Below are 19,894 nucleotides of genomic sequence, written 5' to 3'. Positions count from 1 at the left end.
TGAAGAAGCCCAGCAGCTACAACACTTGGCTACAAACCACAGGTTTCCATAGTACTTAGAAAATGATTCTACGGATATCATCTTTGAGGAGTCACAGCTTTCCTCTTTCGGTCGATGGAAAATCTGGCCTATGTATAACTCTGACGTTACCTTCCGGAAGATCATCAGAACTACGCGCTACGCTTTCGTTCGACCACAGGAAGAGCCGGAAAACTCGTGACTGTACAGGTTCGCGGGCAGAGGAGGCGACAGGAAGGATTGTGGTCGCAGACGGGGGTGGCGGAAGGAACGCTTTTGCCTTTCCTCTTCACGGTTGGAAGATCACCGCCGACACTTCCATCCACATATCACATTCTCGCGTCCAGCGCTGCGGAACCCCGCGTGTCCGGACTTGTTGGATACCTTCCGAGACGCCGCCGCCGCGACGAACTCCGACGCCTTTGTGCGACGACTGCATCACCCCCATCGCCAGTGAGTATCTACCCAGTCTCTAGAATCAGCATTCCCTTCTTTATACAGGATATTTATACAGTGTATCGCCAACTTAAGAGCTGGAGGTAGATCGGTAAATGGAGTTGGCGAGCAATAGCTCAGGCCGTTTGTGCCTTACAGAAGGAGAGGAAAGGAAGGGTGGAGTGAAACATAACGTCTACAATAGCTTGCTCTCAGAGAAATATGCCGGATAAACCACGGGTTCCATGCCGCTAAAAATGAAGTGCCCAGCACTAAAAACGGATAGGACAGCCACAGAAAACCTCCGGTAGCAAAGGATTAGTACCCGGGCCTACTGGATACTAATCATTTGGTACCGGACCAAAAAGTGCAATTATATTTGTCTAAAAAGATTTGTCTCAAAAATTGGTGGGATTGGCCAATCGTATTATTGGTACTCGCTAAAAGCTCTCGTTTCATTAAGCTCAAAGATTAATTGTTTCAGCCAATTATAATCGCACATTTTCCTCCTACCTTAATAATTCAATGCTGTTAAAAATCCAGAGTATTAAATGTAATGTCGAAAAGGCTGGATACCCAAGATAAACAGTTTCCATAGCAACTGCAAAGTGAATCCAAAAAAATTTTGCATTGCCATAGCTCTGAGGAGTTGCGACCCCATGTGCACCGACAAAGATGCTTAAAATTTTCTACCTTACCATCTTCTGAGGTATTGCAGATTCCTCCTGAAACACCCTGCATGATAAGAGGATAAATGCTGCGGACGAAAGGAATAATTCAAATACAGGTGCAGTGTTTTCAACTAGTAAGGCTTGTGAGGCTGCTAAAATGTTTGTTTCCCACCCTACTGAATCCTTTGAAACCGGATATTTCACAGTCCCCATCAACGGTGGAGTTTTTAGTGTAGGACGCTACAAGTTTATTACTCTGTCCGTCAGTTGGGATATAAAGCTCTCTTGACATCTTTTGCAAAGAGCAAGCTGAGGAAGATGATAGGTTTCTCTCCATCCTTACTTCCCTCCCCGTGCATAAGGTAAAAACCACCCGACCTGTCGCTCCCCACCTACATTTACTAATGTACCTTTAAGTCTTAAGTTGGATTGAGTACTATAGAATAAGGAGCTAATTTCGTGCTCATGACAGTTCGTCTTCCCATTAGCACTACCAAGTTTGGTCGCTTCCATTTGAAGTGTCCCATAGTTAATTACATAGTTTTCCCCATAGTTAAGTACATAAAAAGAATCAGATATACATACGAACACGGAGAATCTGAAATTAATTCTCTGAAATGTTTAGAGAGAAATGGGCCATTCAGTATGAGTAAGAATAAAGTGGTAAGTTACCGAAATACGGAGGCAGGTGATATTTAATAGACGTCTTTAGTAGCCCCTAAATCTATCCACATATTCTATAATTTTGATAAGATATGAAAATCCGTCATTAAGGTAAAGGAGTATGTAGCAATAGAGAAAAAGTTAAAGTAGACCAAATGAAAAAAATATTCAATGGGAAAGAAATAACAGATGATATATTACCTGGAGCTGATAATAGAGGAGTAATGATATATTTGAAGATGAATCGCTACTGAGGCATATTTTTTTAGTAAATATGATTTTATTAATTTATTTTATTTCTGATTCCATTCAACTGGACACTATTTTAAAATGTGAGACCTTTTTTATTGATATAGTTGTAGGGTTATGAATCAATTTCGTCCAGTCCTCTCTCAAGATTTGAATAAAACCGTTAAGATTTAAATTTCTTATTCTCCACAGTTCGTTGCTTTAGGATGGATAGTATTCAAGAGCATTTGGACCTAATTGATTTTTTTTCATTTTAGTTTTTCGCCAGATATTTTAATTAAGTTGAATGATATCAAGTGTAAATTATTACTTCACATAAAAATCAGAAGAAAAACATAGTTTTTAAACGTGAAGCATTACAATTTTTGAATGGTGCTCACTTTATAATTTATTTACGTGATATAACGTCTACCGTGTCTCGAGCAAGATCACCTCGAAAGTACCAATCACTTCAGCGTGCAATTAAATAGACATTTGAAGGGCGTGTAGTTGAAGATTGCGCGACTTTCACAATACTTCCATGATATATCGATCACAATCGAAAAGTACTATGCGCGCATCCCATCGCTATTCCCCTGAATCTATTTCTCTTTCCAATATTATCAAATCGGCTATTCCTTCCATCACCTTTTGATTCGTGCTAATGGGGATTTATTTATACGAAATGCATTATAATCCCTAAATATATCCGAAGAAGCAAATATAGGTTTTTATTTTTACGTATTCACATATTTTCATTAAAGTAACTGTAGGAATGTTCCTTGATTTATATAATAGCAGGACCACTAACTTATTTTCTGACCATTGAAAATGAAATGGTTATCTTAAAACTTATTACTCAATGGTACCACAGAGAATTATCGACTGTTCTATTTGCAGGAAGTAACTCTTGCGATTCGCCAAATGGAAAAAAAATATCCAACCATCACATACTGGAAATTAAGAATAGAAACACTGTCCTTTTAATGATAAAATTACCATTCTCGAGTGTCTTATGCTTTGTAAAGAGGCATTATGAATAATAGCAGGCCTAGGAATTTCATTGAACCAAAATTAATAACGCATGAGAGTACCCAAATATTATATATGATAACTAGTTGCTTTACCAAACTTAACTGATATTTAGCCATGAATGCACGTGATATTGCCTGTATTCTGAAGCTCAATTCTTCGCATTTGTGACGGTATATTTATTGATGCGCCATTCCGACGTCAACCAGCGCAAGGGATTCGTGATTCACCGAATGAAATAGTACAGGACATCCGGTCGTATTCTTGAAAAGCCGAGGAATATTTCCTCACCGCAAAGAAAAAGTTAGAACCAAGCGATATAGACGGAAATGAGTTCTTGCCGAAGCGCCAAGGTAAACAATTTACACAGCTAGGGGCATACGAACTATTTCCAGACGAAATGAAAGGTTTTCTAATTTCACCAATTCCGGTTGGCACCGAAAAAAATGAACGAGCGAATAAATAGCTTCCGGGACATTCCAGTTCACGATAAGTTAAAAATAGTAATGAATCTTTAAGATGTGAACGTTAAGGTGAAATAAAGAATAAGACAAAGAATGACAAATATTTGATAAAATTTTTTTGAAAATTTAGCATGTCCGTCCCACACAAATTTGCTAAACATAGAGCTTTTACGATCAATTTCCAAATAACAGTTATTTAGTTCTCCAATAATCCGAGATTAGTAATTAGAACATAACTCCTCCCACAATTTATCTTAACATTTGCTTACTTTGAAAGATTGCCGAATAGAGCACTCGGCTAATTAAATAGAGGTTAGTTCGTAAACATTCTAGTTCTATATAATTCCAAATTCTAATTTGTATTTAATCGCTGATTTTCGCTGATGTGAAATTAGTCTTTTAGGGAAAAAGGGTATATTCGGGCATAGAGCATTCACTCGCTCAGTCACTTAACCAGAAGGATGATAATATCGTTGTGAATAGAGCTCACCACACACTAAATTACTGTAGGAATAATCCCTGGGAAAATTAAATGCCGTCAGCGGGATATATAAGCCAACAAGGCACATCCGAAAAAAACCAAGAAATTTAAGAATTTTTCCTGGTTTGAAAAAATGTGGTAAATATACTAAAATAATACTCTCTTCATCACGTTGAAACATACTACTTCCAAAAAAGGCGCCTGTTACTCTGAAAAGCGTGGAATTAAAATTAATAACGTTTTAATTAATGCATAATTACTTATATAATTAATAATATAACTTACATAATTAATAATAATGAGTTGTTACGACAAAAAGTGCAGCGTTTCAAGTATGTTAAACGAGTTAGGATGGGAATCTTTACAGGAGCGTAGATCGAAGTATAGGCTTAACTTACTTAGGAAACTCGAAGATAATATTTTCTCAGACGACGTGAAGCATATCCTTCGTTTACCATCGTACTATAGTAGACGCGATCATGAGAAAAAAATAAAAGAAATAGACTGCAAAACAGAGAGATTTTAAATGTCATTCTTCCCTCGTACTATTAAGGATAGCAATGTTGTCTCAATTGAAAGGATTAATGGCAACGCTCGCTAGGATCACCCATTGCATGTTTTTTCGTAGTTCTAACCTTGCATGTATTTGCTCTAGGAATTACTAACCATTAGCAATATTTTTTATGAATAAGCATGTACATTTTTCTAGTGTGCGTAATATTTCTTTGACTGTGTGGTGTGCATGTGGCGGTCCTCTTGCATGCTGCATGTTGGTGATTGGTCACCCCCTGCCAAACACCCTATAGGTGGCTCGCAGGGTATTATGTAGATGTAGATGTAGATTATAGAATAATCAGACATATTTCCAAGTTCAGTGCCTTGGCCAGGATTTTGAAATGGGGGAATTTACCGGAGATTTTGGGGCCCTTTCGCGGGGTATGGAAAACATTCCACGGCAACGTAGGGTCCGCGGATTTTATGTTAAAAACGTTATTTTTAGGACTCAAAATAGTATTTTTGTAAGAGTATTTATTAAGGTATTTATTGAGGCCATCTTACTCGTTTTTGGCGCTTCTTTCAAAGGCTCAAGGGTTAAAATCCGGAAAACTCCCCCGTTGCTACGCCGCTGTCCAAGCTATGCTTGCAAGTCTACCATGTAAGAACGGATTACTTTCAAACAACTTAAGTATTCCTGCATATTAGGCGGCAAAATGAAACCGAATTATGCATAAACAAAGATTAAATTCACTACGAATTTCGAGGATTACACTCTCTGTAGAGGCAATACTCATATCTCACTTGCGTTACTCAGAACTAGGTCAGATCTTGTCTAAACGCATGCTGGAGGCCGCATTTGAAGCCTGACCCTGAGCGCGACGCATGATAATTGCATTAGATAGTCATGAAAATCCCGGCAGACCACTAAACACAACCGAGTCCCTTCCCAGCGCTGACTCACCCATCGGCATAACCCGCTTTCGTCCCTGCTTTGGGGAAAAGATGACGTCTCAAAGATTACAACACGCGCCCAGCAACGAAGCGGTCGTAATTCTAGATAAGCATGAATCAAGGAGCCCACGAAGGGAAATTCTTGGCACAGCCAATGGTAGATAGTAGATTAAACTTTCCTTGATCCCGGATTAACCGTATATTATTTACCGTAAGTTTTCCTTAAAAGGGGCAAACCACTTCGACAGTATATATGACGCAACTAAAGACACAGCAAATATTAATGTCGGCGAAAAATTAAATGGACTTAGGTGAGTATTCAAGTAACTACAAAACATGCATTATTTCGCTTCAAAGGCAGATTGCCTTTGTGAGCAGTAAGCAGATTTTTCCCTTTGCATGAATGCGGAAATGTAATATGCGCAACATTTCAACGGTGTGCATGTGGGAATCCTCTTGCATACTGCATTCTGGTGATTGATCACCCCCTGCCAAACACCCTAGAGGTGGCTTGTAATTCTGGATAGGCATGAATCAAGGATCATGCAAGGAATTCTTGACATAGCCAATGGTAGGTTAAACTTTCCTTGTTCCCGGAGTAGCCTTGTACTATTTATTTTTCTTAAAGGAGTAAACCAGCTCGAAAGTAAATTTTACGCGACTAGGAAATATTACTGTCGGCCCAAAATTATGGGGACTCAAGTGAGAATTTATAGACACGTTAGCCAAAAAAACTCGAGATATGTGAAGCTACCTCCTTTATTATAACAATAGAGCATGTCTGATGTTGTACAAGCAGTCCAGCAATGCGGAAGTATGGAAACGGGAGAGGGGGGTCCATAATATTCGGCACGATGGAATCCGGAGATGAGAACGAATATGCGTCACCGCATGAAGGTAAGCGGCTCAAACATCCGCTCTTTTCTTGAGCAATTCGTTGCGCCGCAAACAAGAATGGTTCGTCGAATCCTTCCACGGCTTCGCGGAAGGACTCCGTGAATGGAAGAGGAAAGAACGGGACAAGGAAAAAAAGTTGGGAAAATTTCAAATGGAAGATCGTGCGAGAAAGATTACCTACCTCGGTTACACCACGTTCGAACGCGTAGTAGGAATATGAGTTGGTCTAAATTGTGTGGTAGGGATCGTGCTGGTCAAAAAAATCAGTCCTGAGTTCAATGGACGAAAATTTAGTGATGGAAATTCTATAAATGGGCTGGTTCCACCATAAATTGTGCAGCCTATGGGTTTTCATCAGCCAGAAAAGACATACCCACAGCCTCTGCCGGAGTAAATAACCAATATTTGAAATTTAAATCACTCACTTCACTCCCATGGCCATTTAGAACCTAAATAGTATTTAGCCTCTCCACCTGTCTGCCTCCAACTCTTTCTGCATCCGCCTCACTGACTACCATTTTCCCCATATCAATCATCACCTCATCCTTCCATCTTTTTCTCGGTCTTCCTGGAGGTCGTCTTCCATTAAGGTTTTCTGCCCAGACTTGTTTTGCTAGGGCCTCTTGGTCTCTTAGTATTATGCCCATCGCAATATGCGGCTCTTAGATTCAGCTACGTCTGGAGAGTCGAAAAAGTCCCTGATTTCCCTGCTGTGTTTTCTTCTGCAGCTTCCATTCTCTCTGGTTCGTCCAAAAACTTTCTATAACACTTTATTTTTAAAAGACAATCAATTTCTTTTCCGTTCTTTTGTCGATAACCCATGATTCAGTTGCATTTATAAGGATAGGTCTTATAATGGTTTTATAAATTCTAAGTTTTGTTCTGATGGATAGAAATTTTGATGTTAGCAGTTTGTTCAGGGCATACATACTTCTATTGGCTGAATTTATTATATTTTAAATTGAAATGATGGTGCATATTTTGTTACAAGCTTTTTCTTGCTTTGTCTGTTTCATCGATGGAATCTTGTAACTGATTTTTAACCCTGTTTCCATATTCGGATCGACTGAGGTTAAGATATTATCCTTACTCGCCTATCGGTCTCATCTACACTTCTAATTAATAAACCGAAGCAGCGCCCACATTTTATTCTCCAAGTGATGAAAATCTTATTTTTTATATACTTTATACTGTTCTTGTAAATATTCTGTTTTTTAAATCTTTTTTATTTTATTTGTTAATCAAATTTTGCATGGCTATAGAATTTGATGTGTTTAACTTAAAATAACAAAAGATCGTAAAACCTTCCAAAAAGCGTGCTGCAGACTTTTAATATAGTTCACATTTCAGATAATATTCAAATAATCACAAATGCCATACATTTGGTAATATTCAACGATGAAAGTTGAGCCACGGCTCGTAGGAAGGGAAATCTAAAGGTGAACAAAAGTCTTCGTCACATGTCATTATTAACGTATCAAAACGATTCCTAGCGTTTAAATCTCAACTGGAATCTTAAACTTCTACTGTACATTTACCTTCTTGACCAGCGTTTTAGTTGATTTACTCGGTGATAAAGTCTCTCTGGAAGGATATCAGTCCCTGCAACGTGTTGGATGAAAGTGATTTCTTTCCAGATCTGTTTTCGTCCGTGTTTACAAATATTGCCTTTCTTGTCGTGTTGGCCGCGATTAGTCCCTAAAACTCCCTCTCCGGTGCTTTTGGTGTGATAAAGATAAACAGATCTAAGCGGATGTTGGTCGGCCGAACTGGAAACCTTATCGTACAGTTTGATAAACTAGCCAAACAGACGCAAACATTTTCTTAGAGAATAATTTAGCATCTAACATGTTACTACAATATTGATATAAATTATAGAAAACAATTAAATTATAAAATTTAACTTTGATTTAGAAGTAAGAAAACTCATTTTAAGCAATGGTGCAACTGCTTAGAATGTCAATGTGAATTTCACATAATTTATGGGGAAGATTAATTTTTAAGGCGATTTAGTATATCTAAAACTATAATTTACTTTGCTAGAATTAAGTCAACATTAATTAATCGCCGCAAACCATAGTAGATAAATCTCTCGAGGTCGGTAGCAATTATTTTATCGCTTTAGACCCGATATTATTTACGCTACCACAAAGGAGTGAAAACAAAAAATTGAAAAAGCTGCCGCCTGGTTGAAAAGCGCATGAAGTCATCGGAGATCTAAGAGGAAGGCGAATATTGCATAGCGCCCCGGAACTAGACGGAAATATTGAAAATGGCTTACAATATTCATGAAAAAATGGGAATAATTTAGTAGATTGGTGTTGCTGGCGGCCATATTACCGGTTTAGACACCAGTTCCTGATTTTTAAGCTGAATAATTCGAAAAAAATTAGGAAAAATTACGCAATTATTTGCGGAATTTTGTTAAATATTAGTCATCATGTTGCATTGTAAGGCTCGAGGTCTATTTTTCCAATTCAAAAATTTAATACATATCCAAGAGCAATTATATCATCGAGTTTCGATCCTCGAGTCCATCGTGTAAAACTCAATTTTCGATTTTAATTGAAATCGATTTTTCTATCACTAGGTCGGAGCGAACTCCACCCCCACAGCATAACCATAAAAACCATCGGTTTATGTCACTGAATGAGGGATTGACTGCCAGAGGTACGAGAAAGGTTTGCGAGCAGACACGTTCACCAATGAAGGGTACAGGGGACGTCGTTTTTCATTCTCCAACGGGTACATGCGAACTGGCCCCATCGCATAGCGACCTTCACGTTCAGTTTGAATCCAGGTCAGAACACGGCTACGACTGACGATAGCCAGGAGAACTGGTGGAGACGTTCAACAATGGCAAGGATACTTAGGATTGGGAACAGCGCGTGAAGGGAAAGGATTCTAGCACTAAATGAGACCATAGAAACAATTAGGGCAAAGCTATGAGCGCATTTGCAGCCAATTACAATTCTATTATGAGATGGTTGTCTATCGGTGAATGCAGAGAACGTAGCCCTAAACCGATTTCAAAACAGATTAGGTTGGACGTAGTGTTGAGAATTTTAAAAGGAAGCCAGCTTATTCATGACTTAGCGACAAGTGTCTTAACTCAGCTTAGCATGACCATCAACACAGGAAAACTGACATTTAACTTAATTATAGCATAAGTAAGGTCATTCATAAATAGCTCAAGTAATAAATTGAAGCATTATTTTTAAAAATAAATAAAAATTAAAAATATGAAACAAGAGAGTTTTGTACCAAAATTATAAGAGTCGCATATTTTCATAAAGAAATATAACTTGAAAGGTCATTATAAATATAATATATTTTACTGTAAATTTGTTTCATAGTCATATGACATAGAACTCGTCAATAATGTTTATAAAATATCAGCATAAACTTCAAAATGCAATATAAAATAATACAAAATACATTCAATGCAACACATGCAATAACAACACACAAAGTTTGCAAATAAAGGCGGAAGACCTTTATACAATAGCATACAAAGTTTGCAAAAAAATATATCATCAAATCCAATCAATCAAAGATTTCAAGAGAGATGAACGTTCTTGGCTATACTTGGTGGAATATAATACTTATTGGTTTGGGTTATCATTAGGAAAGTTGCGCTGAGTTCAGCTGTTGGTTCAAGTTCAATACTGGCGTCTATTTATCTATGCTCAAAATCAATATGAACCTAAGCCTTCACGTCACATCAATGCACCACGAATATTCATAAGAAAATTAAGCAAGCCCATAAAAAAATAACAAAGAAGTCATCGAGAGCTTAAATTATACTAGGAATTGGAGGCGCATAACTTAATATTGGTATTAAATTTAAAATAAATCCAAGGTAAAGTTAGTACGGTAAGCAAAATTTACATCTGTCTCAAAAATAGTAAGAGTATTTTAGTAAAAATGAAAACGAAGACTGGGGGTTTAACCCTAGTGTTTTCGCTTTTGCACATCTTAGACACTGACTTAACTTAAATCGACATAAGGTTCTAAGAGATTTTAAACTTATATCCCACCATTTACTTAAAAAAGCCAAATACACGAGTTACACACAGGACACCTGGTACAAGTTTGGTATAGGTACCATCATTTCACATGTGATGAATGGTTTTTAAAAGGAGTTGATGAATGAATCAAATGTGTAAATACTTTTAGGCCTCCAGATTCAACCGGAACTTAACAGAAACGGTCCACACTACACATACTTGCACAAAAAAAGTATAAGGAAAAGATGCACAACTATTAACCCCCAAGAATCTCAGAGGATCAAATAAAAAAGGAAATCAACATCTTTAAAAATTTGATAAAAAATCAAAGAATGAATTCATTCGACTTGTCACGAAGTTTTGGCGTAGGACGTATAATAGTGAAAAATACCACTGTGATTTTCAGAGGCTATCAATTTAATTAAACCAAAATATTTGAGTTTGATAATTTTTCGGTTATAAAATTTAAAAATCACTCATTTTGCTGATGGTTTTAAATGCTGAACCACCACGTACACTGAAATTGATGAATACATTTTGGCTGTATATGATCAAGAACATCTAAATCAGTCGGTAAAATTATATTCCCCGGAGAAGTTAGCAATCTATTCATTTGTTATGAATCCCAACAAATTAAGCCTTAAATCATTACAAAACCGGAGAAGAGGAAGATTTCAAAAACAGAGAACGTTGCCGCAAATTATGGTCAATGCCTACGCACAGAGCTGGGAAAAATACAGGCCGAGGAGTATTTGAAATACAAATTATCGCTCCAACTTTATTTGAAATGCAAAATACACAATGCCTTTGACTTTGGTATTTGAAAAAGAAACTACAAAATTGTATTTTAAATACCTTTTGAAATGCAAAATACATTCATATGGAAACTAAGAAATCTTAAAAAATATATATATATATATATAACCTGCCTTGGCACGTTATGGATAGTTGCAAACATGTAGAAAACGATTCTAACAAAAACATCTCTGAAGCATAATGTTACAGAAATGTTATCAGAGATACTTCAAAAGTATTTTACAAATGTAATTTTACTTTAGAATGGAATAAATACCAAAAATCTGTAATTTGAAATAAAAAATACATTCTGGTCGTGTATTTTAAATACCAAATACATATTACAAATGCATTTCTGACACAAATTTTTCAATACTCGTATTTGAAATCCTGCCCAGCCCTGCCCACGAGGCATATGCACCAATGGAGGGCCTCATATAGAGGGAGATGACATGTACACAAGTTTTAGTTCACCCTCAAAATTGGGTCGGACGACCCAATGTGACCCACTTAAGGTGTAGCCGCGGCAAAACAAGGGCCAAGGACACGAGGGAGAAGTAATGACGGAGGTCCTGAGCTTCAAAGAGGCATCATTATATCATCGCGGGTACAGCACCGATTTAAAGTTGGGACGGACGGCAATCCATCATAGATTTCAACGAAATGAGGACCCGTGACCTTTCAGTGGTAACGAAAGTAACGTATTAAAACTGAAGGTTAACCAGGAGATGAATTTTGCCAGCGGTCAAAATCATTATATACACCTCCATAGCATAAAAAGGGAAACGGACATATTTTATGTAATAGACCGCTTTTACTTATATGCACAAAGTTTACAAAACGAACGAAACCTTTACCCTTCAATGAGTTTCTGAAACTGATCCAAACCGTTTTAAAATTTTGGGAAGGGCTTCGGCTGGAGTACATGAGTATTTTCCTGGGATATCAGGAAACATCACTCACCTCGAAATGGAAAAGAAACAAGGACATAAGTATTACTTGTAACGCAGAAATGAAGTTATTTGGATTATAGGTGCAAAGGTAACATGATATAATACATTACTAGAAAAATTTGTATTTCATATTTTCTAGTGATCTGTATCTGTGCACTAACGAATATGGTGAAGTATAGCTTAAAAAAGTATAAATGGCTGCACAATACATTTTCGATTCTTTTGTGGAAATAGTATTATTTGTTGCCCGGATTACAAGTATTTTTTTAAATTAGGTCAGTTTGGCTCGAATTCTAGCGATTCCCCTTCGTATTAGCAATAAGCCGTTTCATTCGGAGTCACTTTATACCGCCATGCTTTAATTTTTTTCAAAAAGAATCACATTCCAAGCTAAATCACAGGCGCTATTTCCCTCACAGCGCATCTTTTATTTTACCAACGCAATTACCGAATAACTTGTGTTTTTATATATCATATATTCAATAGTTTATCAAGAGAAAGGGTTGGTCTGTTGGCTAGATTGCTGGATTCCAACCCGTTAGGCTCGGATACGAATCTCGGTGGTGGCAAAGTTTTACAGAGCTTACCCGATCCAGGCTTCAGTGCACCGTGAAGGGCACATGAACCACACTATTCTGTCCGCCAGATGGGACCTTAAGTCGTGGTCCCCTTCCTTGGTGATGGTTAATTTTTAACATGATTATTATATTTTTACGAAAATTTAATCAAGTTTCCGACAAAAAGACGAACGTATTCCAAAAGTAAACAACATTTTTTTCTGTCCTAAGCCAAGAGTTACCGCAAGAACCTGGGTGAAAATGTGGAATTTCCAATAGTTTTTCCAGAGAGTTTGGCATCAAAAGCCTAAATTTGCCATATTATGTCAAATTGACACATATTCTAGCTGTAAACAAGTTTTTCCTTTGTTTTCATAAACAACGCTACAAGAGACAATAAAAATATTATAATTTTCAACTCCAATGTCTACAGAATGTAGAGAGAAAAGCCTAACTTTTATCCGTGGAGTATAATTAGGAAATTAGATTTTTAAATTTCCATGTAAATGACAAATTTCGTCAACAACCACTTCAATTTACCTCTATTTCTTATTTTCAGGAGGTAGTGCCAAAATGCACGCAAGAAACAACATTCCGGGGATGATGGAGGTCTGCAGCTTCGCCGCACTGGTCTTCCTAACAGCTCTCATCGACGTCTCCTCCGCAAACGACAAGGTGTACCTAAGGTCCCACGATGGCCGCTCCACTGTTGTGTCCTTGAACCTTCGATGGGTCAACGGAGACCGAGGGTCAAAGCCCAGTGACACCGTCTGCGGAACTTTGGAGCTCACTTCTGGGCACTCGAGTGTCAGCGAAGCAGATGAGGACACGGCTCCCTCGACTCAATACGAAGACACATACATCTGCCGAGCGCTCCACCACGACATCTGGCTGCCGGGACATCTTAACGCGTCCTCAACCGTCTGCACGGTCTCCCAGGACGGCAGCGTCTTCGGTTACAGCACGTACCAGGTGCTCCAGAACGAGGGCGGCGCTACGAAATTGTCCTGGGTCTACTGGGACAGAAAAAGCGGGCCTTATTCACTTCATCAGGCCGTCGATGTTGACGGCACGGGGACCTACTATGTAGCAAGGCGTGAAGACAAAACCCCCGAAGAAGAGAAAGCTAACGAGCACACTGGAATAGGAAAGCTGGACTTGAGGGAAAGATCGAACTACGTGGCCGTGGCAGAAACCAGGACTCCACAAGATGGACCGTACAGGCGGAGGGACAGAAGGAGGAACTTCAACGTGGTCCCGGGAGAAGTCGAACGAATCTACGTTTCTGGGAAAGTGCTAGTCGCTGTCGACCCTAAAAGCTACGAGATGTCCATAGTTGAGGTGGGAAGGGAGCCCAGAGAGGTTCAGAGCCAGCAGGTGATGCTGGCGACAGGGAAGCTCGTCAATAATAGGTCGAGTTCGGAAGAGGATGAGGTAAACTGTGTCCTCTCCTACGAATCAAAATATACGGTCAACTGGGAACAAGCGAGGGGCATAGTAAATGGACTCCCGGTAAACGTGCTCGACCTGGGCGAAGATATGCAACAAACGATGCAAGGTAGGGAAACTACCGACCAACTCATGTGGGGACAGCCAATGTCCTGGGAGCTGCAGGAGGAAAAGAGGGTGAAGGAAAGGCTTCCGTCGGGGACTGCCGCCAATGTAACCCTGGTCGCAAGCAAAATAATGACGGAAACTGAGTGCCTTGCGCAAGTGACCATTTACTACGGGGACGGCACCAATACCTCGCGAAAAATGAACGTCATGCGAAAGATGGAGAAGCCGGACCATTTCCACGTCGAAGTTGGACCGGCGTATTTCCTCGGTAACGGCACCTTGGTCAAAGAATCTCACCCGGACGAGACGACTACAACCGTTCCACCAACAACCCCATCGGTGCCGAAAGGGCATCCAAACACGACTGATGGAACATCTTGCCACCACGAGGTTACCGGCACTGGAAACATATCTCTGCACAATTTCAACGATAAAGGATGCAAAAACTCCACAAATCCTCACGGGTCTTCTCAGTCACACGATCATAAGAGTACGAGCACTTACACCGTTCCTACCTCCACTGAAAGGGCGGGAAAGAAATTTGAATACGAAACGGTGACTGATGCACACGTGCATAAAAAAGAGGCTTCCTCTGCATCTCAAGCTAGGAGTCAGTTTTTGGTTGGAATTCCATCCGCAATGTATGGCATTGTTGCCTCGTGTATCATAAAAAGGATGCTCCGTACGTAGAAAAATATAAACAATGACAGTAACATATTTATAATTTCCTAGCGAAAAAAATAACAAAGGGAAAGTTACAACCACCGGATCTCAAAAACATCTGACTCCTAGGCTGCTATTTAGATTGAAGCCTCTCAGGTGATCTTCATTCATAATAACGGCCACGTACTTTAATAACGACTCGCGAACACCGAAAGATAACCGTTGGAAGGTTAAGGTTAGAAAAATATACCTTTTCTTCATTAAGATGATTCAATCTACGCCCACCTCAAGGATGTAACGATAAATCAGAGTAAGGTATCACCAAAAAGGGGAATATTATAGAAGGGACAGACAAATTTACAATCCACACCACCAATCCAAGAAATTGTCAAAGTCTCCTCTGAGAAAAAATACATTTTTATGGGTAGAGGGCTCGCACAAAATAAAAAAATGTAAATTCTATTTAATAAATAAACTCTTTACCATCACGAATTTAATGAATTCTTGAAATAGCAAAGACACCTACCATTTTCAAAACACCTGATATAGCAATAAATGCAACAAGTTAAATGAAAATAGCTCTAGGCTATTAGTTCTGTAATTCATTCACTCATTTCTATACGGCCAAAGAGTGTCTTTACAGGGATGTATAAAAGATACTTCGATCTAAGCCATTGGCGTTTAAAAAAAACACAGTGGGAATCTTATTTCTCTGGCTAGCCAGAGATTTCGAATGAAGACCTAATCCACATAAAGGTAAGATTTTATGAAGGTAAGTTCAGGAGAGGATGTCGAATTAAAGGTGAAAAACGAAGGTCGGAAGCCTTGCACTAATCCCAACATCGAAGAAGGATCGATGAGATAAGAAAAAGGTGAGTTAGTTTGCAAAATAATATAAGATTTAATTATATTTTAATGAAAAGCTATCCATGTGATGACCCCAGAGCACTTGTGACGGTGTCACATTGTGACACATTCATTCTTCTTTTAGTATCGCAGAAATAATGTTACAGAATGGTTGTAGCCTTCGAATCTACACATATAAGTTCAAGTGTAACTAAGTGCAGTAACTTCAACTTGAAATGCAAACTTTACTGACAAGATATAAAAAATATGAAGTGTGAGAGACAGAAAAAAGATTTTGATGAGCTCCATAATTCACGCGGAAAATGAAGAGGAAAAATATTCAATTAAATCAATATTGGCGACATTCAATTTAGGCTTAAGTGTCGCGTCTAAGTCAATCACAGTGCACATTCATAATAAAAATACTTGAATGATAAGAGAGTGTGAGGTAAACGGAACCGGGTGAGGTGAGTTTGACTCAAGACACAAAAATCTGAGTACTACTAGCTGGCAAAACAAGAAAAACAAAATTTGTTAAAGGCAATCAGATTAGGCCTACCGCAATTTACAAGCTCTACTTTCAAGTGTTGCGCATAATCTCCGGTTGGATGTGGTGCAATTTAAAAATAAAATAATTCACATTTTTTTATTTTAAAATAAAATTTTAAGGTTGATAAATTGTTGTACAGTAAAATAAAATAAGAAAATAAGTTGTAATTAAATAAAATTTTTAGGTTGTCATAACGCACCAGGAAAGGTCCTAACGTTTCTTTCCTGGTGCGTTATGACAACCTAAAAATTTAAATGGTATGTTTCAAGTATACATTTAAGAAAATTCTACAAGTAATATGAAATCCGAAGGTGTCAGCGGGTAAAAAAACTCAAAGAAGGTTCATTCATTCACCATGCTGCAGTCCTAAGACATCAAAATAACTCAGCACTTCATTTCCTACATGCTCCAGCTAGTTTTTTTTCAGGTCCCTGTAATATTTATTCCTAGTGTCCTTCCTCATCTGCCTCAAGTACTTTCCTTTTGGTCTCCCTCGAGAGACTCTTTCCTCCATTTTTCCCCTCATTCAATTTATCACGCAATCGCTGTGTCTTAAGGTATTGCCAATCCACCCAATTCTTCTCTTGAGTATAGAACTTCATACCTCCCCGTCACCTCCTAATCTTCAGTGTACTTCCTGATTTTTCACCCATATGCCGTAGGTTATATAATTATCACCGGCAGACAGCGACAGATCTCAAAATTTTTCCAGTTTTTTTTCTGGTTATCTTAGTGGTGAAACACAATAGTCAACTCTAAAATTCATGTAAGGACCCCGGTTTCGTCAGCTCATACAAGTAATGACGTTTTACTAAAATTACCTGTGGAGATTACAATTATGTTCCATGAATAAAATTAACTTTCCATAAAGTGACGCAGGAAACTATTTCTCATATTCTTTTCTGGTAATGTGCGAAAAATCCACGGAGAAAAAATCATTCGCATTGACCAGGATTCGAACCCAAATCCCCCGATTTCCGGTTCAGTACTTTAGCCAGTTAAGCTGCCGAGGCGTCAGAAAAATAGCAAGTAAATTAAGAAGTGTTTATATCAATTTTACTTTTTCTTTCGGGGTAAACTGTAGGACTAGATAGTGTTTAAACATTTTCGTTATTTTACAACAAAACATGCGTTCTAAAAATACGCAAAAGCTTTTTTATTAATCTACATTAATGTTTACTTCTTATTTTGGAAGATGAATGTTGTAGACGCAGTAGTTTCCCCTGTGTTGACCTACAAAGTTCATGAAGTTGACAAAACGGTTAATTTTATGGTGCGTGGATTCATTTATTGCGTGTCTTGATTTTTGAATTTTTCCTAATACAAAAAATAAACCAGAATTGAGAATAAAATTTCCTTTAAAATGACACATTATTCATTATTATGGCATTCACTGAAGTCTAGATATAAATTTGTAAAATACAGCGGCACATCATTTTGACGCCGACAGTAGTAGTGAAGTAAGAATTAGATGCAAAATTTTTCTCAACGCTTCGGGAGATTATTACACCTTCATCAGGAATATTTTGCAAGAATATGATTTTTTTATACACAAATTTTCGTAACTTTCATCAGGAATTTTTTGCAATGAATATAATTCCTTTACTAACAAAACGGTGTACAAACTTATCATATTCATTGCAAGAAAAGCAAAGATGAAAGTAAAAAAATATACCAAAACGTCGGGAAAAAACGTTCGTTTAATTTTTAAAGGTCTTTACTCTAACACAATAATTAGCGTTAAGAATTGAGGTCAAGGAAAAGAAAAAAACTCAATAAAAACATATCAAAACATGAAAAAAGTTTGCTTTCGTGATTCTGTAACGCGGAGAAGTGACTGACCGCAAGAGTGAGCGAAATTGAGCTGAAGTCATGAGCTAGCAGCTGTTCACGATTGGCCGAGGAAAGAGGTCGGATTGCCCAAAGTTCACGCGAACTCCAAAACCATTGATCACTTAGAAGAAGAGGGATTGGGGAAAGCTGGGGAGGAAATGGAAACAAAGGAGATGAGACCCGGCGAAGAACGGGCGACATTCCACGCGTCCTGTGTCGCATTCTTGTCTCCAGATGAGTTGATGGAAACGATGCGACCGCAGCTGCACCGTATTGTTCATTAGAGCATTCAAAAGAAGATGGCTTACTAGGATTTGTGGCGGTGACTACTGTGGCGGTGAAAAAACGTTCGCTGACAGAGAAAAGGATAGCTTGATGGCAGTGCTCTTGGTCATGGAGAAGGTTATTTTATAACGCTTTTATAACCTCGCTTTGATGTTTGTCATCTGGCCCGGGTCAAATCTTGCAACTCAATATTAAACCACATCCCGATTACCTAACAAGCTGAAAATTTCAGGATAACTCATAACCAGATGGCATAACAATATTATTACACTTTTGTTGTTATTTTAACTTCATAGTTGATTATTGATTATAAAATTTCATACAAAAATGTGTAAATTTTCGCAAGAGATTCTAAATGGCAATACTTACTAACCAATAGGCTGAAGAAATTAAAACAAGAATAATGACATAGGTAGTGTTTCCACAAACAAAGTTAGCGTTGTGTGTCACAACGTAGCATTGGATATAAAAATTTTACTTAGGTTATGCGAGAGAATACCTTTTTTTTTGCTTTTATCGCGTAAATGGTATAATCATTTTTTTGCTATGGGAGGTACTTGGACTTAAAATAGGATACAATAAAAATCCTTAGTATGGATATTAGGAAAGAAAATAGGAGTCATCGAAGCAGCAATACCACTAGCTACACTATATCAAAGTATTGGTACATGCATTTTCAAAAACTTCGTTACAGTTCACTTAAAACTAAATCTTATTAAATCGTTCATAATTATTGATTGCATAATTTACAGCATTTATTTATAAACTGTTCACTTTTATAAAACCGAATGTCACAAATTTATCGATTATCAATTTAAAATGTCAAAAGGATGCAAACATGAGTAAAATGACAATAACTCAAAAATGTCATTTAATATTCAGTTCTAGTTTAATGTTCTAGAAAATCGCTTCCCTAAAACTGACAAGCTTGTACTATTTTTTGTAATGTAGGTAATAACCGATTGTTTGCAGACTGACCACAACTAGAACGAGAAAATTAACCTTTGGAATGCAGTTGAAATTTTCTCCAGGTAACTCTTTACAACATGAGTTTTGAAACGGGTAAATTTCCAGTGAATAGCACAGATACCTTTCAGTGTTTTCTTAACTGAAAAACCAAATAAATTACTTCAATAAAAAGATTTAATTTCATTAAGAGAGCTATTTCACTCGGATGTTTCCAAATTGACCCACAAGCATTTAATTATACGATCAATCAAAGCTCCATCAGAGAATAACAGCGTTGTCAAACAATCACTGGCCTTAACCAACTTAGTAAACACTAAAGCACAGAACAATCATTCAGTTCAAAATTATTTACAGCCCACCTTGCAACGACAGCCTCATTAATCACTTATCTCGTATCCTTGAACTCATTAATCAGAAAGAGAGCGCACATCTTCGCGAGCATAATCAATTGTTTCCCTGGCTACTCTGCGGCTAGCTCACTAATAACCGATAGCTATTTAGGCCTTGATAATAGGTTACCATACATGGAAAACTGTTC

The 19,894-nt window shown here is 37.9% G+C and overlaps 1 protein-coding gene across 1 annotated transcript; it reads left to right on the top strand.

Annotated features, from left to right (window-relative positions):
* Positions 1–252: 252 nt before the first annotated feature.
* LOC124165602 lies at positions 253–14,919 on the top strand. Its single transcript, XM_046543063.1, has 2 exons — positions 253–471; positions 13,213–14,919. The coding sequence occupies exon 2, from the start codon at positions 13,227–13,229 to the stop codon at positions 14,898–14,900; it is 1,674 nt and encodes a 557-aa protein (XP_046399019.1). The 5' UTR covers positions 253–471; positions 13,213–13,226; the 3' UTR covers positions 14,901–14,919.
* The last annotated feature ends 4,975 nt before the right edge of the window (positions 14,920–19,894 follow it).

Source organism: Ischnura elegans, chromosome 9 (assembly GCF_921293095.1).
Source record: "Ischnura elegans chromosome 9, ioIscEleg1.1, whole genome shotgun sequence".
In the NCBI taxonomy this organism is placed as follows: domain Eukaryota; kingdom Metazoa; phylum Arthropoda; class Insecta; order Odonata; family Coenagrionidae; genus Ischnura; species Ischnura elegans.
The sequence above is the reverse complement of the archived record's forward strand: the minus strand, read 5'-3'. Positions and strand labels throughout refer to the sequence as shown.